At 33.6% G+C, this 27,081-nt stretch overlaps 4 protein-coding genes and 2 non-coding genes across 6 annotated transcripts; 3 read left to right on the top strand and 3 right to left on the bottom strand.

Annotated features, from left to right (window-relative positions):
• Positions 1-4,872: 4,872 nt before the first annotated feature.
• On the bottom strand, positions 4,873-4,972 carry LOC112418856 (U6 spliceosomal RNA). The gene has a single exon (XR_003008929.1). It is a non-coding gene; the product is annotated as a U6 spliceosomal RNA (small nuclear RNA).
• A 565-nt stretch (positions 4,973-5,537) lies between these two features.
• Positions 5,538-5,608, bottom strand: TRNAG-GCC (transfer RNA glycine (anticodon GCC)). The gene has a single exon. It is a non-coding gene; the product is annotated as a tRNA-Gly (tRNA).
• Positions 5,609-6,855: 1,247 nt separating this feature from the next.
• LOC25483983 (cell division control protein 48 homolog E) lies at positions 6,856-11,279 on the bottom strand. The gene is made up of 9 exons (XM_013612715.3): positions 11,118-11,279; positions 10,851-11,016; positions 10,492-10,720; positions 9,014-9,780; positions 8,707-8,928; positions 8,503-8,574; positions 8,137-8,418; positions 7,583-7,942; positions 6,856-7,463 (listed from the first exon to the last, which is right to left on the bottom strand). The coding sequence occupies exons 1-9, from the start codon at positions 11,144-11,146 to the stop codon at positions 7,158-7,160; spliced, it is 2,433 nt and encodes an 810-aa protein (XP_013468169.1). The 5' UTR covers positions 11,147-11,279; the 3' UTR covers positions 6,856-7,157.
• Positions 11,280-15,365: 4,086 nt separating this feature from the next.
• Positions 15,366-19,198, top strand: LOC25483982 (membrane magnesium transporter). Its single transcript, XM_013612714.3, has 4 exons — positions 15,366-15,716; positions 15,829-15,881; positions 15,970-16,070; positions 18,869-19,198. Exons 1-4 carry the CDS (start codon positions 15,644-15,646, stop codon positions 18,960-18,962), a joined length of 321 nt encoding a protein of 106 aa, XP_013468168.1. The 5' UTR covers positions 15,366-15,643; the 3' UTR covers positions 18,963-19,198.
• Positions 19,199-20,024: 826 nt separating this feature from the next.
• LOC25483981 (uncharacterized) lies at positions 20,025-21,660 on the top strand. Its single transcript, XM_013612713.3, has 3 exons — positions 20,025-20,248; positions 20,926-21,004; positions 21,121-21,660. The coding sequence occupies exons 1-3, from the start codon at positions 20,094-20,096 to the stop codon at positions 21,187-21,189; spliced, it is 303 nt and encodes a 100-aa protein (XP_013468167.1). The 5' UTR covers positions 20,025-20,093; the 3' UTR covers positions 21,190-21,660.
• Positions 21,661-22,594: 934 nt separating this feature from the next.
• LOC25483980 (thylakoid lumenal 15.0 kDa protein 2, chloroplastic) lies at positions 22,595-25,430 on the top strand. Its single transcript, XM_013612712.3, has 6 exons — positions 22,595-22,894; positions 22,982-23,091; positions 24,104-24,194; positions 24,290-24,358; positions 24,750-24,859; positions 25,146-25,430. Exons 1-6 carry the CDS (start codon positions 22,648-22,650, stop codon positions 25,236-25,238), a joined length of 720 nt encoding a protein of 239 aa, XP_013468166.1. The 5' UTR covers positions 22,595-22,647; the 3' UTR covers positions 25,239-25,430.
• The last annotated feature ends 1,651 nt before the right edge of the window (positions 25,431-27,081 follow it).

The raw sequence follows: 27,081 nt of genomic DNA, 5'->3' as shown, positions 1-27,081 counted from the left end.
TTCTCAACGCTTGCGAATATGTCAGATGCAATTAAAAAAACAATTAAAGGAGTAATAGACAGATACCTGATCCGGCGAGAGATTAATGGATCCTTTGTATCTCGAGTTTATAGACAAGCTACCTCTATCGAAACACATGTCAGATTGCATGCATTCAGCTTATCTAAAATACCAGTAAAGAGACATACTTGATTAAAAAATTTCAATTTCAAATATCATTTTAAAATTTGATAATGTCTGGGATTAGATTGATACAATTCTACAATTTCAAGAACCACATTAAGTAGTATTCACTGATCTTCAAATAAATTATGAATTCTCTCATGCATGGTTTTAACAAAAAAAATCCCTTTATTTAAAAGGTTGCAAAAAATTATATAGATGAAAGGGCTGGTTTTGCAAAAGTTACAACTGACATTGATCTTTATGTGTGTCCTCTTAGTGACGCGATTATCACCATACTTGAGAAATATGGATGCTTCAATGGAAGAGCAGATTTTGAAGAGAACCAAGATTCCCTCTTTGGTTGTGTTTTATGGAGAAAAATGATCATATTTACATGTCTCACGTTTGTACTCCTTAAGAAACATCAAGAAAAAAGGAACTAGGGCAAGATCTTCTAGAATTTGAAATTCGAACTTCCACTACACATTCCCAAACACTGCACAAGAGAAGTTTGGAGCCTAATATGGATATATGCTCACAAAAGAAAGTTTGTGTGAGACATGAGAATGACAATATATACACCAGCACCACCTTCTTTGATATTGCACAACCAACTAGTTTATTTAATGCTTGTTGGTACCCCAGTCCCAAATCTGAAGCAAGTGAATGCAGACGTGACTCATCAAGAATAAAAAATGCTACATTTTACATATCTTGATCATATTTTTAATTCCAGTCAACCAAATTCCATGCCACCTCCACCATCTTCTCAAATTCACCTACCATTTCCAACCCAGAGACAAGATTTTACATATCGGTCCTATTTTGACAAGGGAGCATGCACAGGTACATCCAAATGCACATTCGCATGTACATGCGAAACCAAGACAAAGTGATGTGTATGCCTTGGAAAGGTTCTCACATTTTCAAGAGAATATGTAACCAATTTTAACCAACGTTTCACTTCCACCTCAGATTTCTTGCCTCTAAAACTTCCAAACAACAATATCAGGTTTGAAAATGTAACTTTAGATGTCAGGAAGATTTTTAACGAAAAAAACATACATACATACATGGTGGTATTTGCTTCTCAGAGAGAAATGACGATAAATTGCTTCTCAGATCCAATATTATATAATTTTAGAGACATTAAAGCTGAAATAAGAAAATAATGTTGATTCCTTCTTATAGAGAACTGTTGAGAAAAGAGAAGAAATTCAGCGAAGCACCGATGTTGGAAAGAAATATGATGGTGCATGGTGGCAAAGAGAACATTAGGTTTTGAAAGCACAATAGGTTATACCATTTGGGAATTGGTTTTTAACCTGGGTACTGGTTTTTATAGTTTTAATGAAATGTATTAGGGCTAATTTATATGCAAATGAATTTGGAGGTTTTTTTTTTTTTTTTGTCAAGTAGTTTAGTAGCTAGATTTCACCTTTTTTAAAGTAAATAAATAGAGTGTCCGGGGTTCGAACTCCGATCTTTACATATAATAGTGTGTCAACTGAGTTATGTTCACGAGGACTCAATAATGATATATTCTTTTGGGAATAATGGCACACCCTGTCAACCATTAGATGATTTTTAATGTTTAAGAGTGTTATTTTCTTCCATGATGGATTAATTCAATCATACAATAAACCAAACAAATAAATTTATCATTAAACTAAAGTAGTACTCCCTCCGTTTCAAAATACATGTCGCAGCCAATCACTGCACACATGTCAATACACAACTTCGATCATTAATATTTTTAATTATATATAATAAAAAATTATAAAAAAATTGATATTTTGATAATATTCATCGAAACAAATCAAACATCTTACAAGCTAACATTTGTATTCGTATATTAGTTAAAAATATGGTCAAAGTAAGCAATGTGAATAGTGCATGTTGTAAAATTGTGACATGTATTTTAAAACGGATGGAGTATAACAAAAAGTCTGTAAAAATGATCAGTATATATTGGTCTATTTCAAGGAGATTTAAAAGTTCTATTCTTTATTAGTTATGGATCTAATTTATTTGCATGCCCATTTAGACTATAAATGGTATAAGATATGCACAAATAAAACTAGATAATAAGTGAAGAGGGGGATGGCATTAATTAATGTCTACAAAAGAGAATTCACAAAACATTCGACCCACCAAAACTCCTCCTACAAAAGAGAAATAAACAAAAAATTCTTACCTATATTTGTTGACTTTAGTTAAGGCTAGATAAGAGCTCGATCTGAATTTAGGGGGCGCGACAGGTACCTTCAGAGCTTTCCATTTATCCAACGGTAATGGTTTTGATGAAATTTGTTTCTTATGCCGTAGAGATACAAACACATGCTTAGTGGAGCTGGGATAAAATTTTGGACGTCAATATAAGACTTGATATGGGTGAGGAATATCAATTGTTGCGAGCGAAGGGAATGGAAACCATGGCGGATATTGGTGGTGGCTTGCATAGGGCGAGATGTAGAAGCGACGCGAAAGGAATGGAGTTATGGATAGATGTGTAAGGAAGCCTACATGGGGTTCGGGATCATGTTGCTTCATTAGGGAGGTTGAAACCCTAAAAAAATTAAAAGAGAGTTCTAAAGGCATTGTTCTCCCTTTGTTGCTCATGTAATCCAACTATTGACATTAGGTTCAATCGAGGTGCATAACTGTAAAGGATTTGAATGTGTATTGGTTTGACTTATATTTAGCGTAAATTAAAAATGAAAGGTTTTTTCTAGATTACCTTTGAAGAATGGTGGGTAATTTACCCACCAACCAATGAAAATGAGCAATTTGTTGGTGGGGATACCATTTAAAAATGTGCTTATGTGGCTAATGTGTATTGGTTGGGGTAAATTACCCACCATTCTTCCATGGGTACCCTAGTTGTCACCAAAATGAAATCAATTATAAAGTTTATTTTATAGGTCAAAATTTAAAACTAATTTTAAAAAATATCATGATAACGAGAATATTTAATGAGTTTATATATTAATTAAATCAAATTCTTTTCTTATGGTTTTGTAAATAAATTCCTTTCTTTACAAAGCAATTACAATTTATGGATTTGGGATGTCTTTGAATTCTTAAATGCTAAATTGTTGAAACAAAATAAGTTTTGTACAATGCCTATAAAGTTTTAATGATAACATAATATTAAAGAATAATTAGATACGGTAATATATGTTTAAGTGTACATGACTATAAATTAAAATTTTGGTTATGCTCATAATTCAGATGTGCATTACGGTCACTCTTTTTTCAACATTTCGTCCTTGGTCTAGGGCAGCTACTACAAGGGGCGGATGGTAGTATATGCATGGGGTAGCTCAATTTTTTTATTTTGTTTTAATAAGTAGGTATATTTTATGTTTTGTCACTCCAATAATATTTAGTTAGCTGCTGTAAATAAATTTATTTATCAAAAATAGATAGAAACATGAAAGTTAAAAGAATTTCACATAATTGACAAAATTTATTTCGTGTTATCTTGATACTTCTAGTCTCTTCAATAACATAAAGATAGTTTTGTTTACAATGGGTTTCTTATAATGATGCTCCTAGATAAATTTGACTCTTTGAAACATCGTTGAACTCTAACATTTTTAAATAGTTATTGTAATTTTTGGTTTTTTTAATGTTGTTTTAATTTACATTTGTATAAGCAAATTATGTAGTATATTATTTTTTCTTTAAAGTTAATTTAATATATTAATTTTTAAAAAGTAGTAATTTTTTCCCCAATATATTTATCCCCCTATGAATTTATTGCTAGCTTCGTCGCGGACTACTACTAACCTCCATCGCAATTTCCCTTTTAAATAGATTCTAAATAATATGGTGTATACACTATATATATGCATAAAATTTTGGCTGTCTTTTTGTTTATCCAAATTTAATATGTTCCACAAATTCATGAATGCAAGCATTTTGTGGCCATCCATTTTTTTATACATCCAAAACACATGTTTACTCATGTGCAAAAATATGAATAATTAATTTGAATAGATTGTAAATTCAATTTGCGTTAAAAAATTGTAGTTAATTCGTATAGTTGAATTTACCATAATTTTGAATGTCAATTGATTCAACTCCTTAAAAAAAAAAAAAACAATTGATTCAACAGTATTAACCATAAGAAATGCAAATGGTTCAATTTATTCTTTAGGCTCTGTTTGGATTAGTGGTTTGAGAACTAGTGAGTGAAACTTGAACAAAGGACAAATAAAACACAAACTACACTACCAGTTGGGAAATTATAGGAAGATGTTACTGCGCTAGTGTCGTTGTCCCTCAAAAGGAAAAGGTAATTGTACTCTACTCGTGGGGTTAAGATCCTCTCCATTTATAAAAATAAATGGAAGATGCAATTTGGAGAGATATAGACATAAAAAATATATGTTGGGTCCCATCATTAAATGGGTCTTACTCGTGTTGTTACGTCAATATATCATGAGTTTGGATCTGTTCCTTTCTAAATTCTGTCCAGTTTCCTCGTGCAGACGCACGTGTGGGTGCTTAACAATGTGACTTTGCCTTCCTATCAAAAATGTCCAGTTTGGATCAATTCAAGTTTTCAATGATAAATTGATGATTTACACCAAAATCTAATTACTTTCAACAAATATTTTATGATCATCTTAGAATAGTCTCGAGTCATCACATAATTGTTAATCACGCTTTAATCACATGATTAACAACTCATCCACCAAAAAAATTCTTTTTTCGATTTGTGCATGTCATCCTTGCATAGGGCTCATGCTGATCTTCTCTATATTGTTTCAATTTTATCGGATGTCTTTGAAGGAACCAAATTTTTGCTTTTGCCTCCTTAAAATTCAAGGATGTGGTAGCACAAGCCTATAAAACATACTCTTGTATGTCAAAGCAACGTCCTTGACGTTTGACGCCATAATATTTTGTCATATATCAGGTTTTTATTTTAAAAATGTTGGTAGAGAAAACAAATTGACAAGATCTTGTATTTCAACTATCATTTTTCTTATATTTTATTTCAAAAGGATTTTTTTTTTTTTTGGTAGGTTTCAAAAGGATTATTTTACTATTGACAATGAACAAAATATTTGACAAAAGTTTTCTAAAAAAGCCCGATCCCGACAAAGAAAAATATCAAAATAACTCTCTTTAATTATTGAGGGTTATTTTAATCAAACAATGATGATGAATTTAGTCCAAAAAAAAGTGATGATGATGAATGTGTTTTCAATTAATCACACTTCTTATAATATAAGAAAAAATTGATTTGGTCAAAAAAAAAAATTAAGAAAATTTGATGATAGAAAAAGAAAAATATAACAAAGAAAAAACGATATTGAAAACCCGTCACCACATTTTACTTCAAAGCTCAAAAATAATGCACCAGCCGGGAATCGAACCCGGGTCTGTACCGTGGCAGGGTACTATTCTACCACTAGACCACTGGTGCTTTGTTGAAGCTTTTTCATACGTTTATGTACATATAGGTTTTTTAGTAACTGTAATCTTTCAATTCGGTATTCGAACTAACTTATATATTGAAAAAAATTGTGTCGTTTGAACTATTCATGAATTCCCTCCCTTCCCTCAAAAAAAAAAATGAATTCCCTCCCTGTAAATTATTCAACTTCAAATTTTCTATAAATGATTTTGTTCGATAAATTCAAATTTGATTTTTACAATGGTTTATGTAGTCCTGTTCATCTAAAATGTTTTTTTTGCCTCTGCTCTCTCCTAAAAGAAAATAGATTAACTGTACTTTTACACCTGAGAATGGCAATCCATTTCTTGAGATGGGGTTTATTGGCCTCAAAGAATGGCATTGTTTATTTGATAGGGCTTTATTGGCCTCAAAGAATGACATTGTTGACATAATGAATGATAACATGTTGTCCTTAATTTTGGAAGAGGAGAGAAGACATCTAGAATTTATACACATTGTTACTAGTTGAATGGTTTTTTGAAGAGGGTTGCTAGTTGAATGTTGATGTTTAAATATGACCATTTATATGAACAACCCTCAAGTATTAGATATTTTATGTTTATATCATACCATGAACAATGTCTCAAATTGCACAGATATTATCGTCCTCACATATATAGAAGTATTATTGAGTGCTTCAATAAAACATTAAGTCTACGATCTAATATAAAATATTGAGTGCTTCAATAAAAATAAAAAATATAATCCACACACAAAACAATGTAAGCCGATAATTTACATCGAATATAAATATGGACAGTGAGATGTTTTTCAACCATAGTGTCCAGTGAACTTAGCTCATTTGATAAGGGATAATACATATATATATGCATGAACCGGAGTTTGAACCCCTAACACCCCACTTATTCACCTTTAAGGTAAATTTCTCTAGCCACTCTAGCCATTAAGACTTAACAATCAAACAAAAATGATTTACAACCATAGTAACCAAAATTAAAAAAAAGATTTACAAAATTATAACGATCTGCAATTTGCTGACATTCTGATCTTATGAAAAATTGTTTGGATCAAATAATTGTTGGGAAAATTAAAAAGCTGTTATTAAACAAAGGGTAATGATATGAATACAACGTGGACAACCTTTTATAATTAGTACTCCATTCCATTACATAATCATTCTCAATTCTCACCCCCAATGATCCAATGTGATTGGAAGTACACGGGCGTATGTGAGCATAAAGAAATAGGCAATATGAGAAATGCAAATGGTTGAATTTATTCTTAAAGGTATTTAGAATCATTGCTGTTAAATATGTGTACGCTCAGAAATACAATTGTAGCGACCCCAAAAGAGTTGAGAACCCGTGACCATATGCTGACCAAATAATTGTTTCAAATGTTTAGAAAGGATTGCACCTAATGATGTACCAATATCTTTTACGGAGCAATGAAATAGAAGTAATCTAACAGAAGCCAGATTCCATAAAAACAAATCAAAAGGTACATAAATTAGGCAGCATTGTAGTTCCAAAATAAAAGATAGCAAACTGTAGACCTAACTGTAGAGGTCATCTTCATCAGCTCCGCCAGCACTTGCAGTTGCAAAAGGGTCAGCTGCAGCAGCAGTAGTGCCACCAGCACTGGTGTCGGCAAATCTGAATTCAGATCCAAACCCTCTTGACTGCTGCAAAGTTTGGGCAAAGGCTTGGTACTTGCGAATGTCAGCATCACTAACACTTCTTCGTGCATACTTCATCGATTCTTCAAAATGTGCTGCTTTGATTTCAGCTACCTCATCATCTTCATTATCCTCTTCCATAGCTTCAGGATTATCGCTTCTCCTCCTTTCTCTCTCAATGTCCTGAGAAGTTAGGGAGAAAAAAATTAAGTTCACACTGAATCCAATTAGAAAAGTACTACAGAAGTCAATAGTGCACATAAATCAATAGGGAATGAAAAAAAAGGTGGCCTAAAATGTACCTTCTCGATGTTTTCTCTTATAGCATACTTGCAAGCACGCTGGCAAATCTCAGTAATATCAGCACCACTGAAGCCTTGAGTGTACTTGGCAAGAGCTCTAATGTCAACATCCTTTGCAATGGGGGATTTTCTCAAGGCAGCTTTGAATATCTGATGTCGGGAATCCTCGTCTGGAAGGGGGATATAAATCAACTGATCCAGCCGTCCAGGTCGTAGTAGAGCAGGGTCTATAATGTCAGGACGATTAGTGGCCCCAATGATAAACACAGTTTTCTTTGCCGACATTCCGTCCATTTCTGTAAGCAGTTGATTCAAAACCCTGTCAGCAGCACCACCAGCATCTCCTGAACTACTACCTCTCTGCAAGATAAGGCACACAACATATTTAAATTAAACACAGTTACTGAGGAAAAAATTACAAGAGCTTAAAGGCACACTAATTAGCACGCTATGGTATATTTTTTCTGATAAATTTTCTCGTCATGAGCACATAATGTTTTAGAGCTCCATAAACTTTATTTGATAATCTAATCATGGCTCGATATGGTACAAACCTGAGTTGCAATAGAATCAAGTTCATCAAAGAAAAGGACACATGGAGCAGAACCACGAGCTTTGTCAAAAATTTCCCTCACATTAGCCTCACTTTCTCCAAACCACATTGTGAGCAGCTCGGGACCTTTGATACTAATGAAGTTTGCTTGACATTCATTGGCAATAGCTTTGGCCAAAAGGGTTTTACCACAACCAGGAGGACCATAGAACAGAACTCCCTTTGAAGGTGACATCCCAAACTTCTCAAATTTCTCAGGGTGTTCCACTGGATATTGAACAGTCTGCAAAAGAGAGAAACAGTATTAAAACCCAGAAGCTGATGAGAAGAAACAAGCAATACAATTCAATGCAAGAGCTTGAGTTACCTCCTGGAGTTCTCGCTTAACATTTTCAAGACCACCAATATCTTCCCAGCTGACATTGGGCACTTCAACAACCTGGTTCATTAGCAAAGATGGAGTTACAAAGTTTGGAAAATGTAATCATAACGATTAATTAGCAATGGAGGGAAACCAAGAAGACGGCAAGTTTAGTATTGGCATACAAAACGAAGATGCTACAATACTTACTGTTTCACGGAGAGCAGAAGGATTGCTTGATCCAAGTGCGGTACTGAAATGTTCATTTGTGACCGCCATTGAGTTAAGTATCTCAGCATCAATGGTTTCATCTTCTAGGTCAATCACATCCATTTTCTCTCTGATGCACTGAAGTGCAGCCTCAGTACACAAAGCAGCTAAATCAGCACCAACATAACCATGGGTTTCCTTAGCAATCTTTTCTAAATCAACCTGCAAATTAAATAATAGAAAAACTTTTCAGATTACAGAATGTCTAGATAAATAACACAACTTGGGGGGAAGAATTCAAACTCACATCTTCTGCAAGCTTCATATTTTTTGTATGGATGCGGAGAACCTCAAGACGTCCAACTTCATCTGGTACACCAATATCAATCTCCCGATCAAACCTTCCAAACCTCCGAAGAGCAGGGTCGATGCTATTGGGACGATTTGTTGCTCCCATAACAATTACATGTGCACGGGATTTAAGCCCATCCATGAGGGTCAAGAGCTGGGAAACAATTCTTCGCTCAACTTCACCATTAGTCTTCTCCCTCTTTGGAGCAATGGAGTCTATCTCATCAATGAAGATGATTGAGGGTGCATTCTTCTCAGCTTCTTCGAATGCCTTCCTCAGATTACTTTCACTCTCACCAGCCAGCTTTGACATGATCTCAGGACCATTGATACAGAAAAAGAAAGCACCAGTTTCATTTGCAACAGCTCGTGCAATTAAAGTCTTACCAGATCCAGGGGGTCCATACAACAAAATCCCTTTTGGTGGCTTCACACCAATAGACTTGAATAATTGTGGATGCCTCAATGGCAGTTCCACCAGTTCCCGAATCTGAGCCATCTGCTTTCTAACACCACCAACATCATCATAACCAACCTCATCTAAACGATCCTCATCTTCCCTTTTAACAGGCTCTCCTTCACAGAAAATCTCAGTGTCAGGTGCAACAACACAATACTCAGCAGGGTCACACTCGATAACCTTGAATTCCACACTTCTCATCCCCCCTCTCACAAGGAACATATCTCCCTTCCTAACTGGACGATATGCCTCCAGGAAATAAGCTGCAAAAGAAAAACAGGATTAAGTATGCAAAAAAAAAATGCAAATAGAATGCAAAAAACATGTGTTAAAAATACATCTATGATACAATGAACTAGTAGTTCTTTTTTCAAGCCTCGTCTAGGGCTTGTTTGGATTGGCTTATTTGAGCTATAACTGACATAAGTTTTGTTAGACTGTTTGGAAAACTTTTGAAAATAGCTTATGACATTTTTCATAAGCTTTTTTCAGCTTATTTTCATTATTTCATTAAGTTCTCGAAGATAGCTTATGAAAACAACTTATAGCATATACAAAAACAATTTAACTTTGTTCAATCATTTGCTATAAAAATAGCTTATGTAAGCTTATACATAAGGACTTATCATGACAATTGCATTACTTCAAAAAAAGATTAAAGACAAGCGCTTGGGCTATAAGTTATCCAAATAAAAATAGCTTATTTAAGCACTTGTGCTAATGAAACACAAGCAAGCTTATCATGATAAGCACTTGTGCTATAAGCTGCAGAAAAACTGTTCAATAAAAAGGGGCCAACTACAGATGTCACTCATGAAACACAGGCAAGTTTATCATGATAAGTACTATAAGCTGTAAATAAGTTGTTTATCCAAACAATAATCAAAACGGGTCAGCTACAAATATCACTAATGAAACACAAAAGCATATTGTAAACAAAATTCAAAATCAATACTAGGTAAAAAGCAACTCACGCTTTAAGTAAGCATCAAATAGATTCCCAGTAACCCCTTCAATAGTATCATCAACAGGAAGAATATGAACTCGCTTTCCATATTTGACATCAGGACATTGATGAACAGAAACAACATCACCAAGCCTAACCCTAAGATTGTTTCTCACAACCTTATTCATTCTTATCTTTGGCTCTTCACATGTTTCATCAGCAAGTGCAATACAAATCGTATCCTTTCTTTTCTTACCCTAAAAAATCAACAATGAATCAAATCAAACACCTAAACACATACTAATCACATAAAAATCAGATCTTTTTACAAAAGAATTTTAGGGTTTTGAATTAGGGTTAGTTTGGGAAAAGTGAAATATTTATTACCTTGATCAGAATTGTATCACCGCGAAAGAGTTGAAGTTTCTCCATGGTATCAGGATGGAGTGCGACCACTGAGTTGTCATCGTTGACAGCTTCATCAACGACAAGACGGTTCGGTGACTTTTTGCGTTCCAGAATCGCGGTGCTGAAGTCTCTTTTGGTTCCTTTCCTGAAAAAATTGAAAAATTGAATCAGATTCAATGAATCGAAATCGAAAATTGAATTGAGAAATTGAAGGGATTGAGATCTGAGAAGGTGGAAGAGGATTACGAATCGGATGATTCAGGTTGGTTAGCCATGGAGGAAGACGATGAAGAGAATTGGGAATTGGGATTTGAGATGTGAAAAAAGTGAATAAAGAATGTGAGAGGGTTTGGTTAGGTTTTATAGTGTGGTGGGATATTCTGATTTTTGATGAAGTGAGAAGTTGGGTAAGCTCGGTTTCTTGTTACCAAAGATAATCTAAAAAGATTTAATTTATTTTTGTTTTTTTAAATACTGTATATATTTGATATTTTCACAACAAGCTAAAAAAACAACCGACCGTATAACCCTACAAAAAATAACCTAAAAAAACAAAACGAAAAAAGAAAGAAAAAACCCACCGTGTGAACCTAAAAAAGTATTCGTTCCTAATTACAGGAGCCTTTGAGAATTTTTTTTTTTTCCTTTTTATAAAACTCTTTTGTTATTTTCAACTGCATTAATTATTTATTTACATACATGCACATATTTGTTATACATCTTTTTCTTCAATCAGCAATAAATAACATGTTGAAAACATAAATATACTCTCTCTCTTAAAAAATAAAATTGTAAAAACAATAGTAATTACAAACAACTTTAATACAAATATTCACTATCTTAATTCCTGCAATTTTGACAAAAGGGTCTTATATATAGGGACGGAGGTAGTATTTGATGTTTTTTTAGATAATAATAACAACTTTTGAGATCTTAAAAAAAAAACTTAAGATGAGATGATAGTGTCTCGACTCTCGAGCCTTTGATTCAAAATAGAAAAGACATTCATTTTAAAGAATGTATAAAAGTGTTTACAAATATTTTTCTTCAAAGACACGAAAGAGGTTCGAAAATCTTGTAAAAAAAAAAAAAAAGGCTGGAACATGTAACTTTTAGATTTAAGATTTGTCGTTTTACTATTAAATAAAGTCTTTAGAGTTAAAAGATTTGATATTTTGACCAAAATTATATAGATTTTTATATAAAAAAGATTTTCCTTTCGTTGATTTTGTTTACACCTAAAAATAATTATCATGTTAGTCAAACACGACAAATAGACGATTAGACAATTAGGCCATGAAATTCCCTAGCTGATCAAAGGTGTGATTAGACAATTAGGCGATGAAACTCTCTAATTGATATAAGGTTAGGCGATGCTAGAGCAGCTGAAGAGGAAGTTGAATATTTCTAAAGACCACAACCTCACAATGTGGGTCTTCATAAGCTCAAAAGTGGGTCAAAATGTAGTGGAACTGTATATTGTGGCGACAAATCCATGTTCTCTATTCTCAGCAACACCAACCACTTTGAGGAGTGGGATGGAAGAAATGGTATCTAGTGGAGTTGTATATGAGGACCTTATCACAAATCATGTTAAGGAAAGGAGACTTAAGTCGAATTTGAGGCGTCATGATTCCACTATGATGGGAGTTATCACACACAACCCGTTAAACTAAGCAAACAGAGGATTAAGCATTGTAGGCCACATTATTTGGCTCCGTGAGTTTCTCGCTTGATCATTCCCGCCACTTGCCATGTCTCTCTCTCTCTCTCTCTCTCTCTCTCTCCTCTTTATATGGATTTTTCTTGTGAATTATTAATATATATATATATATATATATATATATATATATATATATATATATATATTTGCTTATTGAATGATATTTTGATTTTGATACAATTATCCTTAAAAGCCACAAACTTCAACTTGCTTCAAACCATTGCTATTTGCATTCCCTAAAATTATTTCTTCTATTGAATCAATGTGGACTTGATACTTAGAGGACCAAACAAATTCAGAAAAAAACCACCCAGAAATTACAACTTTAGGCGGAACTTGTGGCATGCCAATGTGTCAGAGCAAAGGGAGGAAGTAGTTTAGGAGATGTTGTGCTGCTACTAACAGGATTTTGAATTAACTGCTTATAGAAATAGATGAAACGTCGACAAAGAAAATTGTGTTTATCGTTGGAGCCACTCACCAAGTAGACATTATATACCATACTTTACTACGACTTAACCGTCCAGACATGTTCATTTATATCCTTCTTCTAGAAGAGGATTCTCGCCATCATACATTTAAAGTTTTCTTGAGAAAACTCCCTCATCGCAAAGGATGTTGACATCAGAGATCTAGCCAAGTACACTTGATGCTTTAGTGGTTGATGACCAGTTATCTTACGTTATTCTTAGCATGTTTTTCAGTCATTTTCAGTAGGTTTTAACAGCAAAAAGGAGGAGTATTCAAAATGTCTCAAGAGACTTAATAGTGGAAGGAATTCTATTCACAGGTCCCGAGGGAAGTTATTTGGAGGAAAACATCTAAAACGACAGAAAAACAAAGAATTTGGGCATGGAACACAACCATGCGCCTAGGGCATGTTATGTGCATCCAAAATATGCGGGGAGAAAGCGCTTTTTCCTGCTTTTTTGTGGGTATAGCCCGCATTTATTAGCCCAAACCCAGGTAGAAACTCTCACTTTAAATACCAACCTTCCTCGTTCAGAATTTCTCGTTCAAAACTGTAGCAGTTCAAAAAGAAGGCAATTCTAGAGCTTTCGGAGGAGTTTCTATCTTCGCCTTGTTTTTATAGGGTATGTTTTTATCTTTAGTAATTTGTTTTTAGTTACCATATGTAACTGAATCTTTTTAGGTTCGAGTTCTAAGATGAACCTGTGTTTATTTTGTTGGATATTTATTTAATTTAATGTTGTTTGTATTTTATGTATTTTCTGTTTGCTATTGAGTTTTATTAGGATTAGTTTATTTTTGTAGTAACGAACCCTAGATTAGATACTTTGATGTTTATATCTTGATATCTATATTTTGTATATTAATATCTATCTGCCTAGTAAGTAATTAGTTATAACTAGCGAAAGATATTGAAAGCGAGTTGACCCTAGTAGTAAATACTTAAGAGGTGTGTCATACCCTAAATTTTGAGCACAAGGTGACATTACTAATATTGAGTAAAATCTGGTGAACATATAAGGTAACTAGTTAGTAGTTAAGGAAACAAGTGTCTTCTTAAAGGAAATAAACTCTAACCTAATAGAACCATTCTCTTAAACCCTTGGTAAGTGTTAGCTTGTAATTTCGACAAGCTAATTTAATGTGCTCAAAAAGAACAATAAGAACAATATCCAACTACAATAAGAACAATATTATCAATATTATATATGAATGTGATGGATTTTTGATTGAATTTTTATATTTTCAACTATACACTCAAACAAATTTTTCTATATTAATGTTATGTTGCTGGTGGTATTAAAAAAGACAAGGATTTGTTACCGTGAACTTAACTCAATTGGTAGGGACATTGCATATTTATGTAGCGGCCGGGCTTCGAACTCCGGAAACCCCACTTATCTACATTTAATTGTGTGAGCTTCAGCCACTAGGCTGCTAGACAAAAAAAAATAAAATAAGGATTTATATTAAATTTGTTAAATTATTGTTGTTATTGAAAAAGATAAACATGATTTTTTGGGTTTATTATATCTTGAGAGTCGCAATAAAAACATAATTGATTGAAAAAGATAAACTTGGTTTTTGAAATAGATTTATTGAAAAATGGATTTACTTCCTTGTTGTTTATTGAAAAATGGATTTATTTGATAACAACAATAACAAAGCCAAAAAATCATGTTTATTTTTTTTTTGATAACAACAATAATTTAAAAAATATAATATAAATTCATTTTTCATTAAACCAGAAGGAAATATATTTAACAATTCATTATATACACGCTTTAGCGCAATACTATGAGCGAAAAACGGACACACACGAGTGTTTGTCTTTCTCCTAGTATATAACTAGATTTTTTTTTTTTTGACGGAATAGTATATAACTAGATATAAAGGGAATAATTAATTTAAGATTGGTTTTATCATTATCCCAATTATATTCTTAAGCAAAATTTTCAATAATAATATTTATTGTTGACATTTTTTTAAAAAGAATAAAAATTTATATTACATATGTTATTATATTATTGTTGTCATTGAAATATATAAATATGGTTTATTATATATATTTTTTTGAGGATTGGTTTGTTGATTTATTATAATTTGAAACATCTATACTTATATTTATTAAAAAGAAACATCTTTTTTTTATTTTGGTAAGTTAAAAAGAAACATCTATGCTTATACTTTTAATCAAAATCAAAGATTTTATTAAAAAAAAAATGAATTTAAGAGCAAAAAAAAATCTAATTTAAAACGTTAACACAATATAAATAACATAAAATTCCTTAAAAAAAAAAAAAGTCCGCTCGTCAAAATTATTTTTCGAAGAAAAACAAAACTCAAGTATATAACAAGGGTTTCTCCAAAAAAAAAACAAAATTTACTTATGCCTTTATTAACGTGCTCCTTTGGGTTTAACCAAACATTTACTCAATTGATTAAGAAAATAAATTGCAATTAGCATGTTTTAGTGTACCCTTGGAGCTAATTACTTCTCCAACCGTGTCTTCATCGTTCCTCATCGAAATCTCCGACCTTTGTCTTTCTGAAACCAAACAAGATCGCACCGAAAACAATGGGTTTAGGTTTCACTATTGGATTCATCGGTGTTCTTATTCTATTTCACGCTGCTTATTCAACCATCCAATGTAATAATAATTCTTCTATTTTATGTATTTGAATTTTGAATTTATTTTACAGCATAAAGTTTATGGATTTGTTGCTTGATTATATGAAAATTGGGTTTGATATTGGTTGCAGATAGGACTTTGTTGAAGATTACAGAAGAAGAGTTTTCTGGGTCTCCTTTGATTGTGAGTTTTTTTTTTTTTTTTTTAATTTTTTTTTATTTGTGTTTGGTGTTTATTGGAATTTTCTGAGTGTTGGATTTTGAATATGTAGGTTGTGATTGAACTTACTTTAGGTTTATTGCTTTGTACTTGGGCTGCTTTGAATGTGCCTGGGAAGTTTTTGTGTATCCTCCCAGATTCTGATGAGAACAGGTAAACATTTCCTTTTTTCTCTTTTATTTTTTTGAAAATTGGATCTTGGTGATTGTGATTGTGAATTTAAGCTAGTGGTTGAGTTGATTTTGTCGTGTCATTGATTTATCATTAGCAAGAGATTATTTGGATAAACAACTTATTTGCAGCTTATAGCAGAAGCACTTATGCTTGTGTATAAGCTTACACAAGCATAAAATTAAATTGTTTTTGTATATGCTATAAGTTGTTTCCATAAACTATTTTTGGGGAACTTATGAAAATAAACTGAAAAAAGCTTATGAAAAATGTCATAAACCGTTTTTATAAGTTCTCCCAAAGAGTATCACAAAACTTATGCCAGCTCAAATTAGCCAATCCGAGCAGGCCCTTACTCTATACTTGATATAAGTTGCTCTTGCCATTTAATGCTTGGTAATGGTATATCGTGGTCAAGTTCTGTTGGTTATTGAATCTGTCTTAAGATTTTATTGGCAGAGAGGGCTGAAATTGTTGAGGAATTATAACATAGCAGATTTGGAAGTTAAGATGGTTGGAAAAGGAGGTCGATATGAAGTGAATTACTTCTATTCTGAGTTGCTCTTTTTCCTATATACTTAAAATTGACATAAGTCGCAAATAGGTTTACATTTTAGGGGTGGCATTTAGGATGCACAAATACTAAATTTGTGCACCATACACAAGTTTTTTTTTAACCATTAGATTAGATGAAGAACACATATTCATCATGGTCTGTCAGTATCATAACTCCCTCACTTTCTCTCTCTACCTTCTCCTCTCTCCTCCAACAGCAAACTTCCCTCAACATCATCGGTTTCACCTACTCCTCCACCACCACCAGTCAATCTACCCCTGCACCACCATCATTATATGCTTAACAGCATGAAACCTTGTATGAATTGGAGTTCTAAATTGAGTTATAGCAGCTTTTATTCAAGAAACAAAAACAGTGGAATTTTAGTAATCTAGAAGAATTAACAACTTTATGACCGAATCAAAAATTAACAACTTCAATCCCAAATCACCACCAACACTGGCGCCGGAGATCTTGCTTGTTGAAAAACAATGGTCGGAAGAAGGACGAGGAAGCTAAACATAAGGATCTAAGAAGCTTTCAATTTAGAAAATAATTAGATAACCGTTGGAGGAGAGAGTAAAGGGAGCGAATGATTGTTCCATCAGGTTTTTTGAGCGGTGGGTGGTGGGATCGAGTTTTTGCGGCGGCGGTGATGGTGGTGGATGGGCGGGTTGAGTGGTGGTGATGGAGGAGTAAGTGAAGCCGATGGTGTTGAGGGAAGTTTGCTGTTGGAGGAGAGAAAGGGAGAAAGATATGATACTGACAGACCATAATAAAAATGTGTTTCACATTTAATCTAATGGCCAAGAAAAACTTGTGCATGGTGCACAAATCAAATTTAATACTTGTGCACCTTAAACGCCACCCACCACATTTTAGGTGTTAGATTTATTGTTTGGATTAGCTGTGAAACAAGCGAGTTCAGAGTGCAAAATTCGTGGTGAGATTTTGACAACATCGAGTGTAACAACTAACAACAACCTACCCATGTGACAGGAATAGATTTGGGTAGATTTGGGATAGTAGACAAAGAGAGGAGAGGAAAAAGGTGACCAAATTGTGAGTAAGGTTTGGGAGTGGAGAAAGCAAACCCCTCAAAGTGCTAGTCATGTATGTAGATTTCCCCTCCAAGTGCTACCTGTTCTTGTACAAAGTACAAACCCCTTCCCGAGACTGACATCTTCTCCATCTAAGCAAGCAATGGAGAAGGGATTGTAGCTATTTTTCTTCAATAATATGATAAACTCACTTTTTCGGTTGTGTCAGTTTTTCCTCCCTTAACTATATTCAAGACTCTAACGAGAGAGTAACTCCCCATCCACTCTCATTCCTTTCCTTTCCCCGCTGGTAAACAAACTACCAATGGTACAGTAGCTTGTAGTTCAAATGCATCCAATAATTATCTTTAGGGACATTAAGCCATACTAGTCAACTGGATTTGATAACTACACTCAATTTGGCATTATTTCTCAATAATAAGAGACAGGAAATTTTGACTGTTCTTGAGCAGGACATGAATATTACAAGAGTAATTTTTGCATGAGCATGTGGTTGTTAGACACAATCAATTGAAAACTCGAGATGCATTAAAATAATTCTAGTACACGAGGCATAAAAAATCATGCTGATTTTTTTTTTATTTTTTTTTATTTTGCACTTTTAATTAGTTATGTTCGATGAGCATTGTGCTCATAAGAGATGTATTCTATTACTAGAGTTCAGAAGACCTAAGCTTCAATGATTTCAATCATGGATGACCCCCACCACATACTTGTTTATTTCACTAAAGCGAGATAACAATTTACTAAACAGGAACAAGATTTTTGTTAGTTGCACTCTCCATTAATATATGGCATGATGTTTAGTATATGGAAATATGAATACTGTTTGTACAAAAGCATACTCCTGAATATTCAGACACCATTTTCTGGACACCCTTTTATGCCTATTTTATTATTATGGAGTCGTTTGTTTTTACATTTTTATGAGATTGAGATAACAAAGTTGAGCCACCATGCAAGTGGTGTTTATGATAAAACATCGCACTCGAGAAAAAGTTAAGAGCAGGGTCCAAGTTCAAAACTTTTCAATTGTTCTCCCCTAATGATATAGAACCTCATGATGTAGTAGTACTTCGTCTGACTTCGCTATCTTTGTGACTTTTTATGGCATTAATTGGACCCCAAATCCTAATCATCACACTCTGTTACCTTGGATGCAGGATTGTTTCTTTACCTGGCAACTTGGACTTCATGATCTTCAACCATCGAGGCAAAATCTTTCCGGTTGAAATGAATGAGAGGCTGAGACATTGAGGACTTTTCTATAGTTGAATTAAGCACCTTCTTTATATGAGGGAGAAAGTTATTTTGTGTAACATTGGATAAGTTTTTTTTAGCATTTGATTTCTCTTTTGTAGCTTCATACTTTACATTTTTGTATTGGGCACCTGTCTGTAATTTCAACAGGATGTTACTACTAGAGCCATTTATTTATGATGAGGTAGCCACAAGCTGACCATACTTATGTGAATGATTTGCTTACAACTTGAATTAACTCTGGGGGCCAATCCATGAAATGGTAATGTCCAAAATAAAAGCATTATCTACGTGAACAAAGTTCCCGGAGCTTGGTTAGGTAATGTGTTCGATACTGGTAAATATGCATGTGGCAGACAATATTATCCTTTCATAGTGATGCTTCTTGTCGGTTTTCCGAAGACTGTCTCAGAGTAAACTCGACACTGCTCTTATAATATTCTTTGTTAGGCAAATATGCCATTCTCAAAGAATATTTCTTATCATGTCTTGCAACCCAAAGACTCTCCATTGAGCTTCTTCCCAATTCTGAACTTGAAATGCACAATAGGAGTCATAGATGCTGTCATGGTATTTTTTGCAAGGGGTATAAATAATTTAGTTAGGTCGGTGTTGATCATTTGAGTCGGTTAAAAAAAATAAGTTTTCACAATTTCTTTTATGTCAACAGACCTAAAGAGTAAAAAAGTTACATATCGAAAATATCATTTGAGTCGGTTAAAATATGTAAGTTAAATTCCATTTTTTAATGCTAAAATCGTATCTTTATTATTTATTTGAATGTGATATTATTAAAAATAATCGATATTTTATATTTTTAATTGAAAAAAAAAATCCACTTACATCATTTATTCTATTATCATATGAAAGGTAAGTTTTAACCTCCGTTTACCTCTTTAATCTTCGTAGATGGTTGACTAGAGTAAAAGATGGGAAGCATATATATGACTAGAGTAAAAATTGGCTAAAAAGCAAAAACAAAAAAAAAAAAAAAAGAAAGAAAAAAAAACAAAAACGACGTCGTAAGCGGATTTAATTTAATCTGAGTAGAGGAGGCGTGGTTTACATAGGAGGAGTGGATAAGAGAAGTTAGTTCTATCTAAGTTGTGTGAGAAGAGAAGAGAAAGAATGGACAAGTATTTCAGTTCAGCATACCGTGGTGACCCAGGCGTACCCCATGCTGATCCACACCGTTTCGTCAACATATGGTTCGGTTGCCTTGCCTTCACTGCTTCCAACTGTATCAATCCCTACTACTGGCACATCGGTTCCTCCTCCTTCAAGTATCTCTCAATCCCATTCATTCTATTTATTAAACCCATATTATTGCAACAGTTAATTGTTCATGTTTGTTTCAACAGTTATTCAATTCAATCAATCTTATCATATGCATAGTTGTATTATCTACTATTGCAAAATCGAAATTTATCTATTGCTTTGTTAGCTCAGTATGACATATTTGTAAATAAAATGAAGCTATTTTCGGGCTATAAGATTTCAGAGTGCATACTACACAATCACTTTATTGTTGTTTGTTTAGTCCAAAAGTTTGATGTTAAAGTTCAAGCTTATCTATATCACTGATCTAAATCAATGACTTGCTATGGAGCTATGATATGGACACGGACACACTGACATTGCTAACAATTTGAGAAAATCATTAAATTCAGTGTAATTATATGTCCGTGTCAGACACGCCTCGTGCCTGACACCGGGACACGCCTAATCCGAGGAGTGTCCATGCTTCATAGCTATGGAGGTTCATTTATAGTGCACAAAATGTAGCTTGTTCAATCATGTACTTGGTGTTTTGTCTTTCTTCCTGGTTTGTTTTCCTGTAGTGTGCTTGTGAGTTTCGGTAACTTGACACCATTTCTCCCTAATTGTGATTTTTCTCGGTGATGCGTTCTTCTGCACCAAATCATCTACATCTCATAACGTAACATTCTTCAATGCGCAGCTGGCATGACAGGGTAATGCTTTTTGAGCAATATCACTGGAAAAAGGCAATGAGGAAGAATCAGCGATATGAGTTCAATGTATTGTATTTTACGTCCCTCTATTACCTCATTTCTCTTCAGAGTTTAGTGGAACATAGCTAAAACTATTTTTATCTCTGTGCTTTGCTTAATTATAAAATTTTATGTTTTTACAGTGGAACAAGACTTGGGACAGAGCCCACCGAGATTCATACTACTTCAACTGGCCTATTTACTTCACTTAGGTCTTTTTTTTATTATTTATTTTCGCCCCCTGCTGTCATTGTATTATTGTTACTTTGGTTGCAAACTTGGAGAAAATTGATGTCCCCCCAGCCCTTTCTTCGTTTTACTCTCGGATATATCATGTTGAACGCGAGTTTAGACAATTACAATGTTTTTCTTGTTCTCTATCCAGTGTCCTCATGATGCTATTGGATTACTGATATGTTGTGTGTAAGAAGTACAAAGCTTTTAGATGAAGTAATGACTAAAACAGCAGGGTATGCTTTGACTTGTATGTTACCTCTTAAGGAGTGGAAGGTTGAGATGCTGTTACTACCTAGGAGCTAGTTTTTGTCATTACCTCACAACATAATCATAACCATATATGCTATCTGTATAACGGCTGAATCTGGTTTAGGGGGAATTATATGCTAGATTGTTTTAAACTTTTTACATGTGTATTTTAACATTGTTTTTGTTCTGCTTTCTAATTATAAAAATATCATATATTATATTTTCTTCATAGTATACTTTCAAGTTTTGTAGAAAAATTGGGAAAAACAACTTCATTAGGTTTGCTATTTTCTATACCTTTTCAAAACTTCCACCGTATTTTTTGCACACATTTTTTACAATAGCTACCTAGTGATAATTTTGTAAATAAAAGTGATAACAATAGTTGAAATAGAGAGAATATAATTCAAACCTGCAACATTCTTCCATCTTCTAGACGAATTTGAGTATGTTCTACTTGGACCGGGATTAGTTGTTTTTTATTGCCTATGGTGCTAATATTTACCCCAAGAATGCTGATGATTTCACTGATGATTAGATAAGAACAATGGTCTTCAAATCACTTCATAGTGGAGGAATAACCGTGTACCACGCGCAATCGAACACCCAAGTCCAGAATGTGGAAGTGAGTATGAGAAAAATGAAAGTAAAACACACAAATTTCAAAGTGTTTATACTTTATATGCATGTGTTTTAGTTTGCTGAAGTCTCTTCGGAGGCAGATACGGGCGTTTATATCCAGTTAAATCCACAATGCAAACTACAACAACTAATCCAAAAAAATTGAAAAGAAACCAAATTTATTTCTTCAAAAAACACATTGGACGTATTTTCGATCCCATAGTGAAAATTGATTCAATCCAAATAAAATTAATTACTCAAAATTAATCGTATCCAATTTTGAACACCCCTAATCTCAATCGGATAATAGGTTTTGTTTTTGGGGCAAATGAAGATGTAGATGTTTATAGTGGAAAAACACATTTTTTTTCCACTTCCTGATGAGTTTTTTGCCTCGTTCGTAACATTATTTCCTGACAGCATCGATTTTTAAGCAAATGTGGGCAGTCAAGTTAAAAATAGCAGAAGAACTTAAGATGAGCCAGCCCATGAACCCGTTTCAAAACCCAAAAAGAAACTAATAAAACGAACCAAACAAACAAGTTTCCAAAAAGGGAAGGACAATGATGGCACATTATCCTCTTCATCATCTTCTTCACAATCCATCATCATTCATATCTCTAACATTGCCACAACACTCACCTCGTCTTCAAACATTATCACTGCCAAAAACGCTGTCGTGTCACCTCTCTTCATCACACAACAACAAATGCAGTTCCAATTCCATCATTTCTTCACTCACCAAAATTCACTCCAAACCTTTACATTTTGCTCTATCTGGTGCCCTCTCACTATGCTTATTATTCGGAGGTATTACTCATTATTCAAACTCAACTCTTTTTATTTATTTATTTACTTTCTATGCTGCAAAATATTGAAAATTCTTGAATTTTGTAGGAGCTCAAATTGCTGAGGCTGCTACTAAAGCTGGTGTTAACAAGCCAGAATTGCTTCCTAAAGAATTTAGTACAGTCATTGATGTTGCTGGGTTCCTCTCCGATGGACAGGTATTAGAATCCTGTTTGGATAAATAACTTAAACAAGCATTTGTAGTATATAAGGGCTTAATGCTTATTACTATTATAACTTATAACACTAGTGATTATTGTAAGCTATAACTTTCATAAAAGTTCTAAGTTGTTTTCATAAGCTATTATGGAGAGCTTATATAAATAAGCTAAAAACAACTTATGGACATGTCATAAGCTGTTAATATAAGCTTTCTCAAACAATTTCACTAGTGTCTATGCCGGTAATTAATCTCAAATAAGCCAATCCAAATAGACCTTATGCTGTGTAAATGTCTTTTGATGTTCAAACACTTAATGATAGCACTGATTTTAAATTACACGGTGATCCTTGATATTGCGTAAGACAAAGACATCCAAAATCAAATCTTTATATTTCTATCAAATTTGGGAATTGCAATTTAAAACTATGTAATGCTTCCATATCATTGTATGGAGTCAATGCTAGTGATCATTGTTTTCATAAAGCTCTGCGACGGCAGCAATCTGAGCCGTGACATGGTAGTTTTTTATGTTGTCAAAACTCAAAACTGCAATGTGACTGCGATTGTAGCTGTATTTTACCGCGATTCTTTACAATATCAAGGATCTCGACACGACCACAATCATTATTATGACTGTTGTTTAAAACCTTGTGTTAGATATCTTATTAGAATTGTGTCAGTTTTATTATAATTATAGTAGTTAATTATGCCGTTATGATTTATTATTATATTATGATTAATAATTAATTAAGTCAGTAGTGGGAGGTTAAGTTTTAAGAATAAATAGGGGAGGGATGGGAAGATTGAGGGGCATCTGAGGATTTGACTGGGAAGGGGCCATTTTGGCATTAGGGAGGTGCAGACCCTTGAAGTTCTGCAATATTATTCTGTAATCAAAGGGATTTTCCCTATTTTATTCTTCTATATCAGTTGGTTTCTATCACCTTACTCATGATTGATGCTCTTGAGAGAATGTTAATGATGTTTAATTGATCATTCATGTTCAGGAGAAAAGACTAGTGCAAGAGATTGCTGATCTTGAAAAGGATACGGGATTTAAGTTGAGAGTTTTGGCCCAGAACTATCCCGATACTCCAGGTTTATGATCACGGTCTTTGCACAGTTTAAGGGTTGAGTTTAGGTTATTAATTAATGAAATGAAACTTGAAATTAAATGTCCTATTATTATGCAGGTTTGGCTGTCAAAGATTTCTGGCAAGTAGATGACAGTACAGTTGTCTTTGTTGCTGATCCCACGTTTGGTAAAGAATCTACGAGACTACGTTCATGTTCGATTACACTTTTGGGTTGTTTTTGTGTTTATGAGTAAATTGTAAAGTTGGTTTTGTCTCTAGAATGAAGTTTAACTTGAAGTTGAAATTTATTGTTTTTACCTCCAAATGTGGTTCTTAGCCTTAAATTTATAGTTCAACTAATTTTTATACGAATGTATCCAAACATAAATCATCTAACATTTAACTCACTTTTGGTTGAAATCAATTTAGTCGTAATCAATTTTCACTTAGAAGTACCCACAAACTACCACACCTTTCTGTTCCTGTTGTTCTTCCTCTTTGTTATTTTGGCTTCTTTTCTTTCTTCTTGATGGACCTACCAATATATGTAACATTAAGGAGTTTTTTTGTTGACCAGGCAATATATTGAATTTCAATGTTGGTGCTACTGTTGATTTGGACATCCCACGTAGTTTCTGGAGTCGCTTGGCAGGCAAGTACGGGAACATTTTCTATTGGCGGGAGAAGGTAAGCTCTATTTTTTTTGGTCTCTCGTTCCTCTAAGGTTAGCAACTTATTTTAGAGCATACAAAAAACAATATCAATGGTTGATAAACAAATTGACAGTTGATTTTATATGCTCATACATATCAAATCATGGATGATTGAAATATCAATATTTAGTTCTCTCACTTTACACTCTTTTCACTTCAGATGGAGGAGTCAAATCCTGCATTTTAATGTAGCTATTCTTTTATTGGTTTGATATGTTAATCATAATGATCTGGTAATGTTTTAATACCAAACGAAACAGGGTGAAGATGCATCTATTGAATCAGCAGTTATGGCAATTTCTAGTTGCTTGAGAGAACCAGTTGGGGCTAATAATTGTTCTGAGGTGAAATAGAACTGAACATAACGCATGAAGGACGGTACATTAATTTCATATTTTTAATTAAATCATGCAGAATTTAAGGATCTTGTGTACTTCTATGTTAGTAATACCTATTATAGGGCCATGATGCAATGTATTTTAAATTCATTGTACAAATAGGAGATGTAAGAAACTGTACATCAATATAATTTGTTAATAAACAAACTATCGCTTCTTACTTTAGATGGTGTAAATACTTATGAAATCTGCTGTTTAAACTGGCAGAGTATTCATCTTAAGCGAGGGGAGCACTTGAAAGTCCTCCTCAGTGTTTCCTTAGTCATTGGATGTGTTAAGTAAAACACAATGAGGCGACTTGTCCTACTGGTTTTTTTTGTCTATATCCTGATGAAAGTGTGCGTGCGTGTGTGTGTGTGTGTGTGTGTGTGTGTGTGTGTGTGTGTATATATATCACTGTTTTTTGATGCCTTATCCTTTGTAAAAAGTTGTTGATTGGCATTTCGCTCTTAGTTAGGTGTCCTAGTGTCGAGTCCATGCGATTATTTGTAGTTTAGTAAAGTGGGTAGTATTAGTGCTTTTTGTTCACAAAAAAAAGTGAATACATGAACAAATGATTAGTTGATGTACACACATTAAATTATAAGTGGTGGTACTTTTGATCGTTGCATAGACAGCAGAGCCATTAGATCGGAATACAAGTTGATTTTGGATTCAAATATAACGGTTCTACAGCCCGCTGCATCGTGCAGCGACTATAGAGGCTCCAAATCCTATCACACAGTTCATTCTCTCCCACTGTGCAGCCCACATGCAACAATAAAATGAATCTGGAGAGAGAAAATAAGAGAAAAAGATGAAATGACATTTTTGTTATAGATAGAGATAAATTGATGGAGAGTGAACTATGAGAGAAGATTCAGATCCATTAGAAGGAAAAAAGATCCTCTCCCATAATGCAACTCCATGCAACAATAAAAGCGAGTGTATGGGAATTAAGAAAATGATGAAAAGATGAACAGAGAGTAGAAAACTTAGAGAGAGATAGGTGGAAGTAGTGGAGTTATCAGAAGTCTAATTAAAGTCAAACTCTCCCAGAAGAACTCATACTCTTGCTGGAAAGGAAAAGTCATTTTTTGAAACTTCCTTGCTTCCAATAGGTCTGCATTCCATTTTAACAGAAAACATGTGGTGGACTATAATCAAACTATGCTACTTGTTCAAAGTGATTTATAGTAAGGTGATTGACCTTGAGAAATTTCTAGGTTTGCAAAGAGAAGTGTTACTTAGTGTGAGCTTGAGATGTATTTTCCACGTACATTCTTCAGTATAATGATTCATCTAACTGTTCTTGTTGAGATCATCTTCATACGAAGAAATACTTTTGAAGAGATAGAGACGCAAATGAGAGTTAGATATAATCCATGTTAAAAATTAATTTGAAAACCGAGTCATCATTCCAAATGTGATTAAATAGACACAATTATGCAGGCATGCATATATCATATGGGTCTGGTTTAGTGTTTCATGAAGATGTTTAAGGGGTATGTGAGGAATCAAATAATCAAAAGTGTCGAGTTTTGTACTTACCGAATAGCTCTATAATGCAGATCGATTCAACTGGACTTTGAAGTTCTCTACACTCACGAAATAACAACTATTTCTTAGTATTATTGATGTAAAGAGAGTATAACGAATCATCATGTATATATACAATTTCAAGTGGCAGCAAAAGGCTTAATCAATTATAAAATACTATAATTATACGTCTATCATAGGAAATCAGGAACATCTATCTATCTATAATGTACTTGTATCTTTGTTGCATCTTTGTTTAGTGCTCTTGGCTCTACGCTGC

Source organism: Medicago truncatula, chromosome 1, assembly GCF_003473485.1.
Source record: "Medicago truncatula cultivar Jemalong A17 chromosome 1, MtrunA17r5.0-ANR, whole genome shotgun sequence".
Lineage (NCBI taxonomy): Eukaryota > Viridiplantae > Streptophyta > Magnoliopsida > Fabales > Fabaceae > Medicago > Medicago truncatula.
This window is presented reverse-complemented; position numbering and strand designations above follow the sequence as displayed.